The sequence below is a fragment of the Vulpes vulpes genome, chromosome 13 (assembly GCF_048418805.1).
Source record: "Vulpes vulpes isolate BD-2025 chromosome 13, VulVul3, whole genome shotgun sequence".
Lineage (NCBI taxonomy): Eukaryota > Metazoa > Chordata > Mammalia > Carnivora > Canidae > Vulpes > Vulpes vulpes.
In genome coordinates, this window is record NC_132792.1 from 61,699,955 (window position 1) to 61,720,169 (window position 20,215).

The window sequence follows — 20,215 nt, forward strand, 5'->3', positions numbered from 1 at the left end:
TGTATTAGTCCTTTTTTAAAAAAAATGTAATCCTTCTCTTTGAGATGATTCATGGCATTTGTATAATAAATGACATAAAAGATTCTCAAAACCCAAAGATCTTCTATACATTTACCATGATTCCAGACAAAAACATCAGTTTTACTCCTAATTACCTTTTTAAACATTTTTGGTTTTTAAAATTCCCAATTACCTTTTAAAACCTCCAGAGCTCTAATGCTTCATTTAATGTTGATTCAAATTGTACTGAACAAGGAAGCCAATCTCCCAAGGGCTGAAATGCATTAAATTGAGCACTTAGGGACATGCATCACCCCTTTAGGGCCACAAGGGTGATGTAGTAACTTACAGGCAAACTGGTGAGGGAAACCAGAACAATGTGAGGTTTACAGCTTTAAGCTCTGTTTTTGGACAGTGAATTTATTTGCCGACTCTTAGCTCACAGTCAGAGTTCCGATGTTTTCCTTAGTAGCTAATCATTACATTGTTCTCTCTTGGGGGTGATTCCAAGCTTTCCTATTACTAGCAGAGAAGGGTCATTCAGATTCTGACGCAAAGAAAACACATGAAACAATGGTGTGATGAAGAGCTCTGAATTTGCAGCCACAATAATTTGCTGTAAACTGACATGATGTAGATGATAAAGTGAGAAACATTAAAATAGAAAATGCAACCTTTAGCAAGGGGTAGTTTGCTTTTTATTTCCTCATATTTGTTAGAATTGAGGCTAAACATTGAAAATCTATTGTACTCCTCAATAATGTTACGTACTTAATTATAACTGAAAATTATCTTCCAAACAAAACCCACTGGAGTCACTGGATTTAGGGATACATGTTGAGACTTCAAAGGCTTCTTGAGCAGCTATTTTAACTATTTTGTGCAAAAATAGTAGAATTGAGGCACTTGGAAAAGTATGTTCTTTTTTTGTGTGTGTGTGCTCATGCAGTATCACTAGCAGAATGATTTTCTTGTTAGAAAAAGAGGATTTTGGGGAAGCACATAACCACATCTAACAGCATGTGTTGGGGTCTTCTGAGTCTAAGGGACCATATGTCAAACAACAGTTTTGACCAGTTCTGCAAATGGTGGCATTAGCCATGACCTCTTAACAACCTATATAAACCGCCTTAGTATTAAAACTCATCTGAATCATTTGCAACAATAGGAAGGTTAATTTGATTTTGTACTAGATAAATATAAAGTGAAGCAAATACTTTGTAATTCTGAAATCAGTGAGTTTTGTCCCATGCAGAATTCTACATAATTACTGGAGGTCTGATTTTGTTTTTTTACCTCTGGACTTCCACTTGTACTACCTCATTTTCACCATCCTTTATAACTCCAATGCTGCCTTTAGTCATGGAAACAAGAAGGAGAAAATTCCCTAAGGTCAAATGCATCCCTCAGAGTCTATATTAAGGACATCCTGAGGAACCTATTATTTTGATAATATTCTTCACATGAGTTATATGTCTTTATATGGTTATAGGTATGTACATCTAGAGTCCTATAGATTTATATTTTAAAACATGAAATAATTTCTCTTTTTCCTATAGAAGTCATCTTTTATTTTCTCCTTTAATTAAAAACCAGACCCATTATACTTGTTCAAGTGACTGTCACAAACAAGTTATTAGGACTCTAATCAGCTGTGGTTCTCTGAGATAGTTTACTAAGCTGATTACCTGGGCAGCATTCAAGTTTTGCAGAGAAATAATGACTATTTCAATCTCAAGAGAACGAAGTAGGTGAAATAAACTGGAACAAAGCAGCTACTACTGCTCTTTGCACACTACTCTTTCATACACAGAAGCTTTTATGACAGATGGAAGGCTCTGATGATCGCCTGATTTTATGCACTCTACAGCATCATCAGAACTTCTGTCCTGGGTAGCCTAAGGCAGATTAGTTTCAACAATCTTTGAACTAAGAACACATTTCTCCTTGTTGGAGAAATATAAATGATTCTGCTCAGTTTCCAAGTGTCTTTACTTCTTTGTGCTTTTCTCATGCTCCCATCTTATTCAGCTATAATAAAACAAGCAGCTGTAGTAGGAAAAATACCCAGGTCAGAGCTTCTCCATTGATATGGGCTTCAGAAGAAAACAGTTAGAAGAAATAAGATGTAGAAATTATCTAATTCCTTAAAGTTTTCTTGCGAAATGGTATTTTTACTATCTTTACTGCTCCCACTTTTACAAAACCTTCCCAGAGTGAGTGTAGTCAAGATTAAAATCATAGCTTTCCTAAAGTCTGTTTCTAGTTATTTATGATTTACCCACTGCTTCAATTCCAGGTGGAGAAATGTTATAAGCCCACAAGCCATTCAAAATAAACTCATCCATTATAAGAGATGAATGTATTGTGCAATTCCACATGTTAACATACCTAACTCTAGTACCTTTCATGCTAACTTAATTTCCTATTTCTTACTATGTCATCAAGCTCTCCTCTCTAGGTGGACTGCTAATATCTCTTTCCTATTTTGGTACAATTTCACTCTGACTCTTCCTAGTCTTGCCACTGTTTTTACCGTGTAACAAAGGTGATTGTTTAAAAATGCAGATGAAATGGGCACATGGGTGGCTCAGTTGGCTGAACATCCAACTCTTGATTTTGGCTGAGGTCATGATCTCAGAGTTGTGAAATCAAGCCCCACGTTGGGCTCTGTGCTCAGCTCGGAGTCAGCCTGAAATTCTCTCTCTCCCTCTCTCTCTGCCCCTCCCCCTACTCGCCTGCTCTCTTTCTTTCTCTCTCTCTAAATAAATAAATAAGTACAATCTTTAAAAAAATGCAGATGAAAATGCAAAGATTCAAATGGCTTCCACTTCTTAACATGCAATACAAGGTGTTAACAATATAGTCCCTGGTTTTTCCTTCTTTGTTATTCCACTCTACTGTGTACGGTTCTCTGAAATCACCACCTCTCATAGTTCTCATGTGCTGTTCCCTCATGTATATGATTTCACATGCTTGGTTTGGGTCACACATCATATCTCTTATCATGCTATAGCATACTTGTGGGAAAAGTGTAGGGCTAAAGAGCATAGGCATTGCAGGTAAACTTCCTGAGTTGGAGCTTGGATTTGCTAAAACTGTGTGAAGTTGGGCAAGTTACTTAAGCTCCTGAAACTGTTTCCCCATCTGTAAATCAAGTTTAATGATATATAATGTTATTATATTATTTCCAGGATTAAATGAAATAATTCATGTCTAGTACTTAACACAGGGTATAATTTAACTAATTAATACAGGGAGCATGTTCTTAATAAATGTTAGCAATTTTCATTAATATTACTACCACTACCACTACCGCCATTGCTACGCCTGACTGGTATTTGAACTGATGGGCCTTCCTAGATCCTACATACTTCCCAGAACTCAGTAAGCATTTCATTTAGACTTACTGAAAAAAAATGACATGAATTCTTAATGTATGCCAATGGTATTATTATACGTATACTCCTAAAAGGTAAGATTCATTTCTTTATACTCTGCATTTGTTCAATGTATTTTATGCATTTTATTTATTTGTTCAAGAAGTGTTCACTGATTAAATAAATTTGATGAAGTAATAAATGCAGTAGAGGGACAATAAACATTAGTAAAAATGTAATCATGGATTCTCTTATGGTTTATAAATAGCAAATGACTTTTCTTTCATGAACCATGGCTTACACTTCCCTTTCTCCAGGTTTAACCACTGCTCCTATCATGTCTTTTGATTAACAACTCTGGATGAATTTTGACAGTACTTGGAAAAAATACATTATAATATGTCCAATTAATTAGCACAATATTAATTCATTAACTATTAATTATTCTGATCAAAGTTATCACGGGAAGATTTCATCAGTACTGTCTGTTTGACAAGAGACAAACAAAAGTCTTGAAAACCTCAACAGACATCCAGAGGTTATTTCTATAGAATCTACTGAAAACTTGCCTGAGTGAGGATTATGGGCTTTTGGACTGCAACTATTGTGAGACTGTCACTCATATTTTCTTAAAGGAAGTATGTAAATATTTAATATCTTATTAGGCATGCGTATATATCAGATGAGTGAATTCCTTATTGTTTAGTTTATACTTATATTTCTATTTATCAGTATTTTCTGGGTTCAGAAGAAAACATCTGAAACTCTAACAGAATCCCTTCTCTCATAATGTCAACATGACATGTTATATATTCTTCTCTATTGCACTTTGAAACTTATAAATCAAAAAAAAAAAAAAAAGAAAAAAAGAAACTTACAAATCTATTCCTTGAGTCATTTCATTTAAAATCTCAACTCAATCTTCTGACCACCTCTCTCCTATTGTCATCATTAAAGAGAACCCATGCTCCATAGTTATGGCTGTCTGACTTCCAACGTGGTTCTTCCGTCAAGACCTCATATTTAAGTACAGTGACACCAAGGACTCTCTGGTTTGGTATAGCATGGTGCATGCCACACACTGGTGCTCCATAGTTTTCTTTTTCTTCTCAATGAATGAAAGAATAAACAAATGGTAGCATCTGATTCTTTTCAAGTTCTAAATATTTGTCTCTAATACATACTCTTGGGTTTTGACATCAGAAAAGAAAACTTCCTGTCCTTGAATACAAAGGGATCCTGTTCTGCTGCTCTTGAATGACTTTCTACAAGATACCAGAGGAGAATTCTAAAAATAAGTTCCCATAGGACCAAGTGTTTTGTGTATTCTATTTCTTACAGATCAGAGGAGTTAACTCTTATGTTATTCATACTCCTATTTCATACTATACTGACATTACTGTGACTTTTTTTCTAGCTTTGTTGAGCTATAATTGACATATAACATTTTGCAAGTTTAAGGTGTGTAACATGTTCATTTGATACACTTATGTGTTGCAAAATGATTACCACGGTAGGGTTTGCTAGCACCTGTATCACATCACAAAATTACCACTTCTTCATGGTAAGAACTCATTTAAGACCTCCTTTGTACCCACTGTGATTTTTAAAAAAAAAAAAATAGTTCTTACAACGTCTCCCCGATTTAGTACGTATGATCTAGTTATTTTATCTTATTTTTAAAGATTTATTTATTCATTCATGAGAGACACAGAAAGTGAGAGAGAGGGGCAGAGACACAGGCAGAGGGAGAAGCAGGCCCTTCACAGGGAGCCCGATGCGGGACTTGATCCCGGATCCTGGGATTATGATCTGAGCCAAAGGCAGGCACCCATCCACTGAGCCACCCAGGCATCCTTGATCTAGTTATTTTAAACTTGTATTTCATATTTTTTCTCTGCAATGAGAAGATGGATTCATTATCAGAAACACAGAGTAAGAAAGAAAAACCCAGTGTTCACTATTGCCAGGTCTTGCCGTAGATGCTTTCACATGTATTGTTCATTTATTCCTCTGCCATCTTTTTTCAGAGAGAAATCATTATTCCCACTTCACCAATAAGTCCCTGAGAGACCAGGTGATGTAATCACAGTCACAGAGAGGAAGTAACAGGATTCAAAACCAGTTTTCTGATTCAAAATCCAGGGCTCTTTCCATCATACCAAAGTCACATCATGTGGATTACTACATTTAGAAGTTCCAGCTCCCCACATCCATAAGTCAACAATCACAATCGTGGTCTCAGCATTTGTACTTTAAATGCATTGTTTTGGTAGGGGTTAATTCAGCCAGCCCAAACCACTTCACTACGAATGTAGACCCCATCGTACGAAAATACATTCATGATTAAAAAGGATTTAGATTTGAAGCATGCTAAGTAATATATTGATTGTAAAGCAATCAAGTAGGAAAAATAAACTGAAGGGAGACTGCGTGCCTTCTCTACCACAGATCTGCATTTTTCTATATAAAATGCACTGTTCTGTGTAAAGCATGTTCATTCCCGCAGTGATCTCATTTATTCTGGCTTCTAATTACTTTTAAGTACTGAGCACAGAGCGCCCCTGTAAAAAGTCTATTGACAACCAGAATGAAGCACCTGAATGAAAAAACTAATTGTTTAATGTTGTTTCTTTCCCCTGCTCCCTTTTATTACCTTACACAGAGAAAGAATCAAACACCTGAGGGCTAAATGCAGTATGTTAAATACTGCTCAGTTCCCAGGTGACTGCTATGGTTCTACACAGGCAAAGTCTCTGCAAAATTAATATGGAAAGGACCACTGCCAACCTATTGATCTTTCCCACCATGGTCACTCTTAGCAAAGTGTCTGTGACAAATGGAAAGCTTGAGAAAATTGCCACAAGTTTATAGGGGTTTCTAAAACCTAACACCTATGTCTTTGTTCCCCTGAAACAGAGAAGGTGCTTTTTCCAATAAAACACATAAATACATTTATGTGAAAAAAGAGCAGATACTTGTTTTCAACAATAAAAGAATTCACTCATCTGATATATACACATACACATGTCTAATAGGATACTAAATATTTACATTCTTCCTTTAATAAAATGTGGGTTACAGTCTAACAATAGTTGCAGTCCAAAAGCCCATAATCACTCAGGCAAGTTTCCAGTAGATTCTATAGAAATAACCTCTGGATGTCTATTGAGACTTTCAAGATTTTTGTTTGTCTCTTGTCAAACAGGCAGTACTGATGAAATCTTCCCATGATAATTTTGATCAGAGTAATTAATAGTTAATGAGTTAATATTGTGATAATTAATTGGACATATTATAATGTGTATTTTCCAAGTACTATCAAAATTCATGCAGAGTTGTTAGTGTAAAGACATGGTATGAGCAGTGGTTAAACCCGGAGAAAGGGAAGTGTAAGCCATGGTTCATGAAAGAAAAGTCATTTGCTATTTATAAGCCATAAGGGAACCTGTAATTACGTCTATTGGGCTTTCAAGATTATTGTTTGACTCTTGTCGAACAGGCAGTAAGGATGAAATCTTCCCAGGACCATTCTGGATTCCTATGTGTCACAGCCTGAGAGCTGAAAATCAAGGGGTTAATGAGCATTTGAAAAGAAGGCAAGGAGGTGGCAGGCAGAGAGGGGTGCTGCGCAAAACAACAGAACAAACGGAACAAACAAACGCAGAAGTGATGGGCAACAGCTGGAGAGAGATCCTGGCAGCAGAAGCACAGCCAAATTGAATACTCAACTCACTCCATATATCTTCAGGCAAAAAAGCAATCGAATTTAAGGGGCACATTTTCAGCACTGCACAGGGAATTAGCCATGAAAGTCCCATTAAAGATAATGGGACTTTCTATTGCAACTTTCAATACATTCTCTGAAAGTTCTCAGCATATATCTTTAAGCCTAGGCTTAAAAATCAACCGCCAGGCAAAGCATTCCACATCCTTCATTCCTTCCCAGGCAAGCCCATTAAGGTGTGTTTTTCTTTGACCTAGTTTTTCATTGTTGAGGTTGGCACAGAGGCCATAACGGGGATAGGTGATGAGCAGGCACGTAGGCAGACGAGGATGTATTCGCTGTGCTAAAAATGGGTATGAATGTGAAAACATGTGTGAGTTAGGACCTCAATTACCAGGTTTGAATCTGCTTTTCTGCATTTTTGATTTTTCAGCCTGGACTCTTGCACCAATTTCTTTCATTTCTGTTTTGTTTTGGGGGATTTAACTGAATAGGTTGGGTACCTTTCCTGGCTGCCTAAAGTCCTTCAACACTCCTTTTCTATTCCCATCTTCTCTACTTTGCTATCTGCCTTCTGTCCTTACTCTGTAGGTTCTTTGACGATGCCAACACTTATGGTTGAGTGGCACGTGATTTTCACCTGTTTCCCAATTCTCTGACACTATACTACAACCATTTTCTCTTTGACCTGTTTACCCAAGTCACTGAATAGAGCTTTGTATCAGTATTTTTTAGACCTTTCTAGTGGATCCTTCCTTCAGTGTTTTATTCGGAGGCTCCTCCTTTGTTGCTCCTCTTAATCAGGGTGCCAGAGGATGGAGCACTAGAGAACCAGGGAATATGAACACTCCATGTGCGTTCCAGGGTGGTCATTTCTCAGTGTTCGTGGTTGGCAGCTGATCACTCTTTTCTCACACTTCTGTGCCTTTTTCCTGGAATATCTCTTCCCTGTTGCTAACACATGAAGTATATTCCCAGAAAATTCTTAGTAATGTTTTAAACCAGCTCAAATATATCTCTTTGAAGCCTTCTCAGATATGGTCCCTTCTCCAATCTTCCTGTTCTCAAGAATCACTTCACCTCTGTTTTTCCACAGCCTCTTTGCTATGTTTGTGTGTATATACCCGTTTACATTATACCCATTTATGCATATATACCCCCTTTAGTCCTTGCTGTCTATGAATCTGTCAGAGGACATCCCCATAGAAGACATCATGGACATCTAAACTCAACATGTAACAGATTAATTCCACATCCTTCTCCACTGGACCATCCTTCATTTCCTTCACTGGCTAATTACTAGTCATGCTTTAAAACCTATAACAGGTGCTACCCTACACCCTTCCTGCTTTACAGGATTTCATTCTCATACCTCTGTATTCTTCCAGATGATATTAGATGACCTACTACCAATTTAAGATTAACATCATAAAGGCATAAGCGGCCACTTCCTTCTGTCAACTTTCTTCATGCCACCTGCTCTCTTGATCCAGGTTCATAGAGAGGAAGAGATAGCCATATTACTTCTCTCCTCTGGAAGATCGAATTTTTGACTTATGACATTTATTAGAGCGGTTATAAAATCACTAACCTTGAAGCCCTCAGAAACACATCCCAGAAAGTGACTGGCATTTTATTTTCTTTTTAATATAATTTTGCAGGTTTAGGAAAAACAGTAACTTCAGCTTATTTAAAATAAATTTTGAAGACTCATGCCCTGCTTAACAATTTTTATAGTGATTCTGTAATTATCACTTTTAGATAGCTAAATCCAAATAAAAGTTAGTAATGCAAATGCTTAAATTTTATTAAATTTAAATTTAATATGTTCAAATAGTAAAACTGGGTTTGGCAAATACTGATGAAACATAATTAGTAATTACATATTTAGATTGTTTTGTCTGGGTGCCTGGCTGGCACAGTCAGTAGAGCATGCGACTCCTGATCTTGTGGTTATGAGTTCAAGTCCTGCATTGGGCATAGAACTTATATAATTTTTTTTTTTTTAAAAATCCACTCTTATAGATTATTTTTATCAAGATATATTTAATGTATTATGATTATTGAAACTTTACCAATTTTAATGATGTAAGGTAATCACAAACTCTCATTTTTTTTATACTGAAATTAAGGCTTTGGGGCCAATATCACGTGATAGCTGAAGGTCAGAACTAGAACCCACAGCAGTAAGTCACTCTCATAATTACTGTCTTATTCTTCTTTCACTGTAATCTAAGTTGAAGAAAACAATGGACATTTTAAAATTACAGAATAATTTAATACACTAATTTATTAAGATTCAAATCAATTGTAAAGAAAAATCTAGGTAACAAAACAAACATATATGGAAATTTGACCCATCTCTAAGGTAAATAATTTTTACAAAAGATAATGAAAGAAATTAAAGAATGGAACTTCTATCATATTTGAAATATTTGATTTCTTATCTTTTTTTAAAGATTTTATTTATTTATTCATGAGAAACACACACACACACAGAGGCAGAGACACAGGCAGAGGGAGAAGCAGGCTCCATGTAGGGAGCCCGACGTGGGACTCGATCCTGGCTCTCCAGAATCATGCCCTGGGCTGAAGGCAGCACTATACAGATGAGCCACCCAGACTGCCCATGATTTCTAATCATTTTAATAGAAAATACCTATATTATTTATCTGTTTTTTAAAATTAATATAAATTATGCAGGTTTATTTGCCTATTTTACAATTCAGCATGATTTGAAATTCTAGGTTTATGTTTCTTTTCTTCCCCTAATTTTACTGAGGTTTAATTGACCTAAATATTGTACATGCTTAGGGTATATCATTTGTTGATTATAAGATATATATGCACACATATCATGAAATATTCATCCAATCAAGTTGATTAACATACCCATCACCCCACACAATTAGCATTTTCTTTTTCTTCTTTTTTTTTTTTTTTTGGTGGTGAAAACACTTAAGATCTATCCTCCTAGCAAATGTCCAAGTATACAAAACATTATTGTTATGTACAGTCACACTGTCCTATATTAGATATCCAGAACTTATTCTCCCATAATTGAAACATTGTATCCCTTGACCAACATCTCCCCACTTTCTCCTCCTACCAGCCCATGCTAGTACCAGTCTATCCTCTGCTCCTATGAGTTTGGCAAAGTATTTAAGATTTACACTTATATCCTATCATGCATAGGATATATTTTGTCTTTCTCCCAGAGCCCCATTCTAAGAGTCTTATTTTTTCTCCTTCTAAAAATTAGAGCACAATCATATATTTTCATATTTGCTTTTGTTTCAATACATTAGTGATTTTATTAGATTTCAAACAAATGAGAACAGTTACATTGATATAAAATTTTAAATGTTGAAGAAAAATAGTCATAACTGCAGTTACATTTAATGGCAATTTTAAATGTCATTTCTGTTATTACTACTACTACCCTATATAAACGTACTGTTTTAGACTAATGTGCTTCAGATTCCTATGGAGCATAATTTTAGAACTTTTTGTTGAGAATGTACAGTACCCCGAGATTATGAGCTAGTATACTGAAAGGCTTCTTGTGTTCTATTTAGCCATCTTTCTGGAGATTTAAAATTCAAGTATTTCTGCTAATCTTGTTATTGAAGCTTTTAAGTCATTTTTGAACAAAAGATAAATGGATATATCTGAAACCTACATTTGCTTATTATGGTAATTTATTTTTTCTGTCCCATACCTACAATCCAACTTATAGATGGAAATTCCCAGAGTAAATCTCCTCCTCTTGCTTGATGTTTTCACCACACAATGGAAAAAGATGCAGCTTTATTATCTGCCCTATCAGGACTCTGATTACCTAAGTCAGGTCACCTTGAGTGCCCCACTTTTACAAGATTCTGCATTCCTAAGTTGGGCCTATTTGTCAATTTGTCCTTTGATGTCACGGTTATGACAAAATAAAATATTTCTAAGAGAGTCCTTCAAAGTTCATACAAAAATGGTTTCTAAAATTGGTAATTAGTAGTTACCTGAAAAGGTTTTTTCTTTTTTTTTTTAATTGCTTACATGAACTGGGCATCCTTACAGGTTCATCATTTGAAATAAAAACTATTTGAACCAGCAATATATATTTTTCTTCAGTTGTTTTTATATTTTAATTCCTGGATTTCATTTTCCTAACCAGTGCTTATAATCATTCTTTGGGTCCTATATGATGGTCATAGGATGGATTATATAAATGCTTGTCAGGGAATGGGAAGAGAGGGTTGACTCTGAAGATTCAAATACCAAGGGTCATACTGTCAAATGTGAACATGTGTCTCAATTTCCACATAACCAACAAAGGAATGCATCTTGGGAACAGACCCCTCTAAAGTTAGAAGCTTCACATATTTGTGGCCTTTTAGTTCCTAAAACTCTATATATGTTAAAACTAATTTCTGCAATGTATTAAAAAAAAGTCTAACACTGTAATACACAGATGGTAGCTAGCTTGATGTTTATCAATGTTTTTCAATAGTGAGAACAGGCAGGCCTTGCCACAGACTGTTTCCTTCTCACACCTGAGCAGGGTTCTAATCAGAAGACAAGACACTGACCAATGCCAGGTGCTGGTGAACCCCGGATTCAACAACCTCCTCCTAGTGGTGCTGCTCACAACCCCCTACTGGATGGGCGAACAGGAGGTATGTTACTTTAAAATGCAGAACCTTGTTTCCTGGAAGAGATTCATCCTCATAACAAAGTGTGAAGATAAAACATAATTTGTATGTACAGGTCACCGAGGTTTAGGTTCAAAGCCATCACAGGGCGAGTGAGGCCTATGCTCAAATCACGTATCCTCCTGCAGGGCCATATCAAGGTTCTAACACCGTGAAGACCAATTATTAAAAGATACTGAGAGTATGTGGACAAAAACTCTTTGGAACAAGTCCTTAGAGGGAAAAACCGTGATCCCAGATTTCCTGCCCTCACGAGATATTTCTTTGAAGTTATCTTTTCAGGTAGCCTCTGGAAATTTCCACCTACTTGTTCCCACTGGCAAAGGAAGCATAAGCTAATATCGCGAGAAGGAAATGACATCTGTGTTTTTGGACACAATAAGACCCATGATTCTTGTTTTATAACATTTGCAATATACTGATTTATGCTGGTTAAAGAAAAACAGTTGGCTGTTAAGCTGGGGTGGGAATAAAGAACTACAACAAAATGAAATGCCGCATTGAATGGAAGGATGCTGCAGTATGAAATAAAAGAAAATTTAGAATCCCTGTTTGCACGCTTTGGGATTGCTTGCAACAAATAACTGGCAGGAGTGTGAGAGAACTTTAAAAGCCATGAGCTGATTCAGTAGTTTAGAAATGTTCAATCTGGTAAAAACCAAGTTTTGTCTATGAAGCAGGTATGTAGAATGGCATATATCTTCATGGAAAAGGAAATTCAAAAAATATTTAATTCAAATGTACAAACATTTGAATTTGTTAGTCAAAGAAGCATAAACTAAAGCACTAGTGATATATCATCTAGGAGAGAAGCACAATACATAAATGGATTCAAATACCCTCTGCAGACCAGAAAAAGGTGAAAGTGCCACATAACTACCTAACCTTCTGGTTGTGTTGTACATGAGGATGAAGCTTTTGGGAACCTAAATAATATATATTACTGGTCACAAAGGTTTAAACTCTTTGACATAGTATTTCTATCTGGAGGATATTTGTCTTTTTTTCTTGTAACTTAGTGGAAAATAAAATCGAAATCTGAACAGCTATATAATGAAAGCAGCCTCTCTGCAGGCACTATGTGCAATGGACAAGGAAGATAAACCACTAAAGTAATCATTTAGTAAACTACGGTACAGCAACTGGTTCGATTAACTATGTAACGAATAAAAGTGAAAATGAGAAAATCTACATTGTACATTTTGAAAAAACAGATACAGTTGTAAGGAGCATAAAGCAGATTGTTGAACCATATTTACTAATAAAACTGTGTTTAATTGTGTGTTGTTTGATGAAAACTGCAAAAGATGACACAAAATGAACATGAAAGAAGGCTTGTCAGGATAGTAAATTATAAAAATGCTCCATTGGTTAAACTACCTTTAATATCAAGTTTATACTGTTTAAAAGGCAAAAACCTGCTTTTAAGAAGAGACAGTCCTGTTCTTCCACCATCCAATAGCAATCACTGACATAAGTGAATAGTTAAGAGAGTGTGGGCAGGGAAGTTCATCAGTAGAATTGTAATACACACAAAGGACTTCCCTAGGGAAAAGAATTTAATAAAAACAAAGCCAGGCTAAATGCTATGAGAAGATTTTAATAATTCATCCTGAATTCTATTCCTGCTAATCTTGCATTCACTGTTGTACACAGCTCTGCCATCCAATTCAGGTTGGCATTAAAACATCTAGACATTAATGCTAATTAAATCTGCCTTTTCATTCTGAAAAACCACATTATTCTCTTTAATATCAAACACATGCAGTATCATTCAATACTCTAAAAATATTTTAGATTCTCCTTTTATTTTGTAAATAAAATCAGAAAGGGTAAGAAATTGACTATCTCATGTGGATGCAACAGCACTGACCATTTCTCATCTGGGTTGTAGAAGTAAATGATAAAAATAGTTTGTGTGATATTTATTCTGATTCACAGTGTGGACTTCACCCCTTGTCAGAACCTGAAGCTAAATCTCCATGTCTAATGTTGAGTGCAGGTGTGGATCTACTTGGGTTTCTCTCTGGCTGTCTGAATTCTAATTATGAAGGAATTATTTTAAGAACAGCCTTTACATGAGATTTCTAAATCCAATAATAAATTAGCACATTTTATTGTCATAAAAAATGTAAGCACAGCCTTCACCAAGAGATTAAAAGATAATGTTAAACTCCCATTTTATTCCCCATAATAGAAAAATAGAGCTGTGCCTTTTTCAAATAGTTTTAACTTTAAATTCAGCATTTGTCCTGGAATATTTGTCCCTATATCTCGGTAAATGTCTCTGCAATGAACTAACTAAAGCTACATTTAGTTTGAACAGAAAAAGGCAAACTACTTTGAAATTTCAATGTTACTTGTGGTCCCAACACACCCATCAATGAATATGGTAATTACAAAACAATTGTGGGGCATCAATCTATTTCTCTTATGAAACATAAGTCAGATTCTAAAATTGCTCATGGGATAGCAGAGAGAATAATCAGGACAACCTGGTCATGGTTCTAGGATTAAGTGCAGATTTAGTTGCATTAACTTTCAGTAAATTAATGTGGGAGTAAGAGAATGTGCTTGTAGTTTCAAAGTCCGAAGTGTCCCCTTCGTGGTCATAGTATATCCAGTCCTCAGACAACCATGACCTTGCACCAGGGTAAGATAAGAACACCAATCATCAAAGTCATGACACTTCACTGAGGCCACAATGGCCTTCATGCAGTTCCTTGAGCTCCCATGTGAGCTCCCACATTTGCACCGCTGCTCCTTAGGATCAAATGCTCTTTCTCAGAGATATTTGCATAAATCACTCCTTCATTTCATAAAAGTCTCTGATGAAATCCCCTGTTGGATAGTGCTACCCCTCCTTCCCATGCTGTCACCTAATACCCCTCTGACTTCTGTTTTTTTTCTACTTATTCCATCTACTGCATTACATATTTATTTATGTTATCATGTTGCCCCAACACAATGCACACTATTTGAGAATAGGGACTTTAATTTTTCAAGGCTGTATTCCCAGCAACTAGAGCAGTGCTGGCACATAATTGGTGCCCAATGCATATTTACTGAGTGAATGAATAATGAATACATAAATGAGTGAATGAATAAGTGGGAACAGAAGGAGTGAACATGAGTTGATCAGAAGGGAGAGATCACTTCTCTGCTAGTAAACAAATTATGAAATATTTTATGCATTTGGTTGCAGACGATATTTTCAATTAAGCTTATTATAGCTTGCAATGGAGCACAAAGTACACAGCCATTAAAAGAAAGGAAAAAATCTGTATGCTTTGTCAACCACAGAATATAATGCTCCTTTCAGAGAAATAAGGTCTTGCCATACTTCGTAAGCAAGAACACGCTGTGGAGGACCTGAAGACTAGAATTTCAGCACACCAAATCGAAATGGAATTTTACAGATGAGAACCTGCTGCCTTGGATCATTTTTCTCCTACTTTTCACCTCTTCACCCTGACTCATCAAAAGTCAGTTCAATTCCAAAAAAAAAAAAATAATAAAAAAAAAAAACAAAAACAAAAACAAAAACAAAAAGTCAGTTCAAACATCACGTTCTTTAGGGAAAGTTCTACCCATCTCAGAGATCAGTTTTCCTTCTGAATCTTAGATTTTAGCTGTAAGTTTCCTAGGTCACTTACATTTTCTTGCAATGGAGGTCTCTTTGTTATTTTTTATTATGTTATCATCTTATTATATCTTTTTTCTTATTTTTGTTGTCTGTTGTTCATGCTGTACTTATGCCTCTAACATGAGCATCATCACTTTATGATTTTACATGACCGACAGTCCAACTGCAGTCCTCTGTGTTGGTCATGTAGCAAGTAAATGTGACTAAACAATTCTATCATCCTCAAAATCTAACTGGGCCAGTTCCAAGAAGAGGCTGTGATGGGAGACAGGACATTATTTACCCACTCAGATTACAATGCGGACCAAATTCTGCTTCATTATTGTTAATACATGGTTTCACTTCCTTGTGAAAATGGTGAGGAGACAGAGGAGGAGCAAGTGGTTATGGGGAAAGACTTGACATGGGCTCCTCCACCCCCATTTCACAGCTGACTCAGTTGTAGGAGTTCATAAGCCTCCCTTGGATGCCCCAGACTGAGTACACTTGTCTAAGACAAATCACTTGCACTGGACCCACCTAAAATTTCCCTTTCCATTTTCAGGAACGCATATTGTATGGGCTCCTGGATGTAAATTTGCCAAGTATAGGAAGAGAGTAGTAACCCCAGGCAGCACCTACCTCACAACCACTGGGTATAGAAACCCAAACACCAAAGGATGGAATGTCCATTAAGTGCAGAGAAGGAAGTTTTTTTGTTTATTTGTTTGTTTTTGTTTTTTTTAGCTACTTGCCAGCTCCTACCAGGCAAGTTCCTTTAGTTTGTATCTAAAGTATAAATCTTATAATATAAATGCAACGATGATAAGATTCTAGACAGATAAGATACGGTGATATAAATGTGGGATTGCATTCATTTGTAGATTAAATAGTCACAGAACATATAACTAAAGCCAGAAAATACTGTGTAACAACGATCTGGTTTCCCAAATCTTATTCCAAATACATCGGAGTCCTTTGAATGTTTCCAGTTCTAATTTTGCATAACCAAAACATAAGAAAGAACCTCCCAGTGAATTCAGCACGAGAGAGGCAGGCAGGGGAGGCCAGTTCACATACCTGTGCACACCGCTGTTGCACATGATGATGTGGCAAGCTCCCAGCCTGTTGCACAGCTCTGAGGAAACAGACAGCAGCCCCACCCCGGAGGCGCTGCAGGCTGTGTTTGCACAGGCCGCCGTGCGCTTGGATCTGATAAACGAGGCCACCAGTCGATAAAGTTCATCCAAAGCATTGAGAGGCCTCATTAGCTGCAGAAAAAAAGTGATCAACATAAAGTCCAACATGTCTAGCAGGAAGAAATCCTTTTAGATAGGATACAATTTAATGAATAGTCTAAAATATTTTCGTTGTGGAGGTGATGGAATTGGAGGCTACATATATTTGTAATTATGCAGAATTATACAGAACAGCAGCAGAAAAATTAAGTAAGATAAGTATGTAAATGGCAAAACATCAGAAAAAGCACTCATTTCTTTTTACCTTATCTACATAGGCAGCTTTGGATGTGGAGTTTGGTGGTGAATTTGACTTGTCCAAGTAGAAGGCCCTGTAAGAATCCGAAGAATAAACGATCACTTACTGCTAGAAAAATTAAAGTGCATGGAGACATGCATGTTTCACTGACTTCCTTTTTTTTTTTTTTTTTTTTACTGACTTCCTTTTAAAAACAAATGAATAAACAAGTGTTGGACCCCGAGATGAGTGGGATTGCAAAAAAGTCAATTATTCTTCCATTCAGAAGAAATGACTCAAGAGGTACCTGAGTGGATCAGTCAGTTGAGCATCTGACTCTATTTCTGCTCAGGTTATGATCTCAGGGTTATGAGATGGAACCCCACTTCGGGCTCTGCACTTAGCAGGCAATCTGCTTGAGATTCTCTCTCTCTCTCTCTCCCTCTCCACCTACGCCATCCCCAGGCCTGAACGTGTGCTCTCTCAAACAAAATTTTTTAAAAATTAAAAAAAAAAGAAAAAGAAAAAAAAATGACTAAAGCCACCATCAGCTTTATTACATATTGTGTGGCCTCAGAGACATTATTTAATTTGTATATGCCTCAATTTCCTCTTTTGTAATTTGGGGATAACATCAGCTTCTATTTCACAAGCCTGCTACAAGATTAAATAAATTAATGTAAATAAATTGCTTAGAACAGTATATAACACAAATATTTTTTATTTTAGTATTTACAATAATATTATTATAAAAGTTGAAGAAATATATTTTCTTGTGACTATTGGAAAACAGTATCTAGTTTTCATTTATTGTGCAAGATTAAAACAGTAATACTCAAAAAAACTAATTTTAAACAGGGTACTGTTTCATCCACTAAACTATGCTCAGATTGGGCCAAATGGAGTCACCAAAGACCCTCTTCAAGGATACACTTGTTCTTTTTGTCAGCAGGATGCATTGTGGTACCATTTTAATACACGAAGTTGAATCTTAGTGGCCTGCAATAATTAAACCCAATTTCCAAAGAATTATTGCTGTTTTGCTTATTAGCTCTTGACTCAATACTAAACTGAAATTGTAAGGAAATGACCTATGAAGACAGGATACATTTAAGTTATATTTAATCTACTATCTTTGATGAAGCAAAATTATTTTCAAGATGTGAACACTTAATATTGATGTACCAAAGTAAGTTCCATAATATTAGAATGATTGTCAGACAAGATATTGAAATAAAACTGATTAGGCTAGTGTTTTGGAGCACCTTTTAGAACCTCAAAATACTGTCAGATTATTACCAAACACATGAGTAGTAGAGGGCAAAATCTGTGAGAGAGGGTTTTATGCCCAGAGTCTCCCTCTACATGCACATACATGCACACTCACCCACACAAACACACACACTGTTATTCCCATTAGCATTGTACCTCGTAATGATGTTTGGTGTTGTCTTTCTTTTTAAGATAAATTAGCATGGATTAATCTAGTTTTACACTTTAAATTAGGAAAACTTTAAGAGTAACTTCCAAAATGAAAGTTATGCTGATTCTTACTGAGAATTAGCTTATTCATGTCTCAAATACAAATTGAACAATAACAAAAATTTTACAATAGCTCTGCATCCAAAGTTGGTTATTATTTTTTGAACTCCTAAAGATTTCCATGTACCATCTTGGAACAAAGGTGGTGCCTCAAAGCTGGAACCCACAGAGATAACCTTGATCAGATGTTCCCATGCCTTTCAAGTGTGCTTGATAGAAAAAGCAATATGGTGGAAAAGAGTACATGAGTCCATGGAAAATTATTCCCTCAGCCTAAATCCCACAGCTACCTGTTGCTCCTGAGCACATAAAGCTGCTAGGAATATGAGGATTCCACTTACCCCAAGCAGTGTTCTGCTCAAAATGACTGGGTTATGGTGGCACAAATGACTCTAACCTGGAACATCCATTAAGTGCCAAGAAAACATAGTTTCATTCAGCTGGCTGAGTCAATATCTATTAAGAGCATTGGATCAAGAGCAAAATCAAAGGCATTTGAGGTACTTTTAAATTTTCTAATTTTCCCCAGTATCAGAAAGAGAGAAGAACAATCTAAGAGGATTGCTGGTAAGAGAAGAAGAAATGAGCCAGACTTGTATGAGGCACAAAAATACACCATAGGGCTGGAGTTAGATTAGAATGAGTGAGCCACTGAGAGAAGTCAAAGGAGCAGAGTCTTTAGTAGGGCCTTATAGATCCTGGCAAAGACTTTGTGTTTTAACTGGCCTCATTACCAAAAGACTGGCTGTCTTATAAACCTTATTACTGTGCATAAACATTTGTGTTCTCCTGAAAGTTCTGAGTGTCTCTTCATTTCAATTACACAGCTACAGATTTAGGCAAATACTATGAAAATCCAGGTAGGCACCACCATATTTTGACAGATCCTGGCACTTGACACTTTTGCTTCACCTTAAAAAAAAAAAAAAAAGAAACATTACAGATACAGGTGAGCTCTTTATTGCTCACCCTTCTCCACCCCACCCTTGTTCCAAACTCTCCCTCCTCAAGGCAAATATCACTCAGAAGCTGGCATTTCCTGCTTCCATGCTTCATGAGGTCACCCACACAGCTGGGCCAAATGGAGCTACCAAATAGCTGTGATCATTCTTCCAATTCTTGCCCACACTGATGTTATTAGAATTTCAACCTTTGGTGTTTTCATTTTCAATTTGCATATATTTGTTGGCTATCTATATTTCTTCTTTTTTTTGTGCATTTGTATTTCTTTCTTTCGTGTAGTCTTGACTTTTTTTCACATAGAAATTAGTTATTACTTTTTATAGCAAGAGTTAAATTTGGTGACATTTAGAAGTTTCTGTTCCTCTTTACTTTTTTTTTTCTTGTTTTAAGCCCACACATTCTTTCTAGGCTTGCTTCCTCAAAATATCCAGTTTTAAAAGTTGGAAATTCTATTAATATGTTTGATCAGTGTGTTTGGTATATGTCAGCATTAAATTCTGGAATCCAGATTACAGGACATTTTCCCCCCTCTATACTGCTCTTGGTGTTTGCTCTCAGTCTAGTTGTCTTTGTTTGGGGGTTAGTCTATATTTTTTTCTCTGATACGTTAAGATTTTCTTTCTATCCTCAATGTTCTGAAGTTTTACCTCAATGTGTTTAGGCACATTGAGGTAAATTGATTTATTGTTATTTATCCAGATAAAACCAGGTTCTCAGAGTGTCTTTTCAATGTGAGGTGTATTGCCTTCAATTATAAAATAATCTCAGCTATTATTTCTTCACAAAATCGGATTTG

The 20,215-nt window shown here is 36.1% G+C and overlaps 1 protein-coding gene across 1 annotated transcript in view; it reads right to left on the reverse strand.

The window, feature by feature from the left end:
• Window positions 1-20,215, reverse strand: part of PREX2 (phosphatidylinositol-3,4,5-trisphosphate dependent Rac exchange factor 2) — a 278,636-nt gene that overhangs the window by 21,471 nt on the left and 236,950 nt on the right. The window contains exons 36-37 of the mRNA XM_026012258.2: window positions 16,942-17,008; window positions 16,519-16,709 (exon numbers count right to left, since the gene is read on the reverse strand). Of these exons, the coding sequence (XP_025868043.1) occupies window positions 16,519-16,709; window positions 16,942-17,008 (258 nt within the window). The remainder of the gene's footprint in view (window positions 1-16,518; window positions 16,710-16,941; window positions 17,009-20,215) is intronic.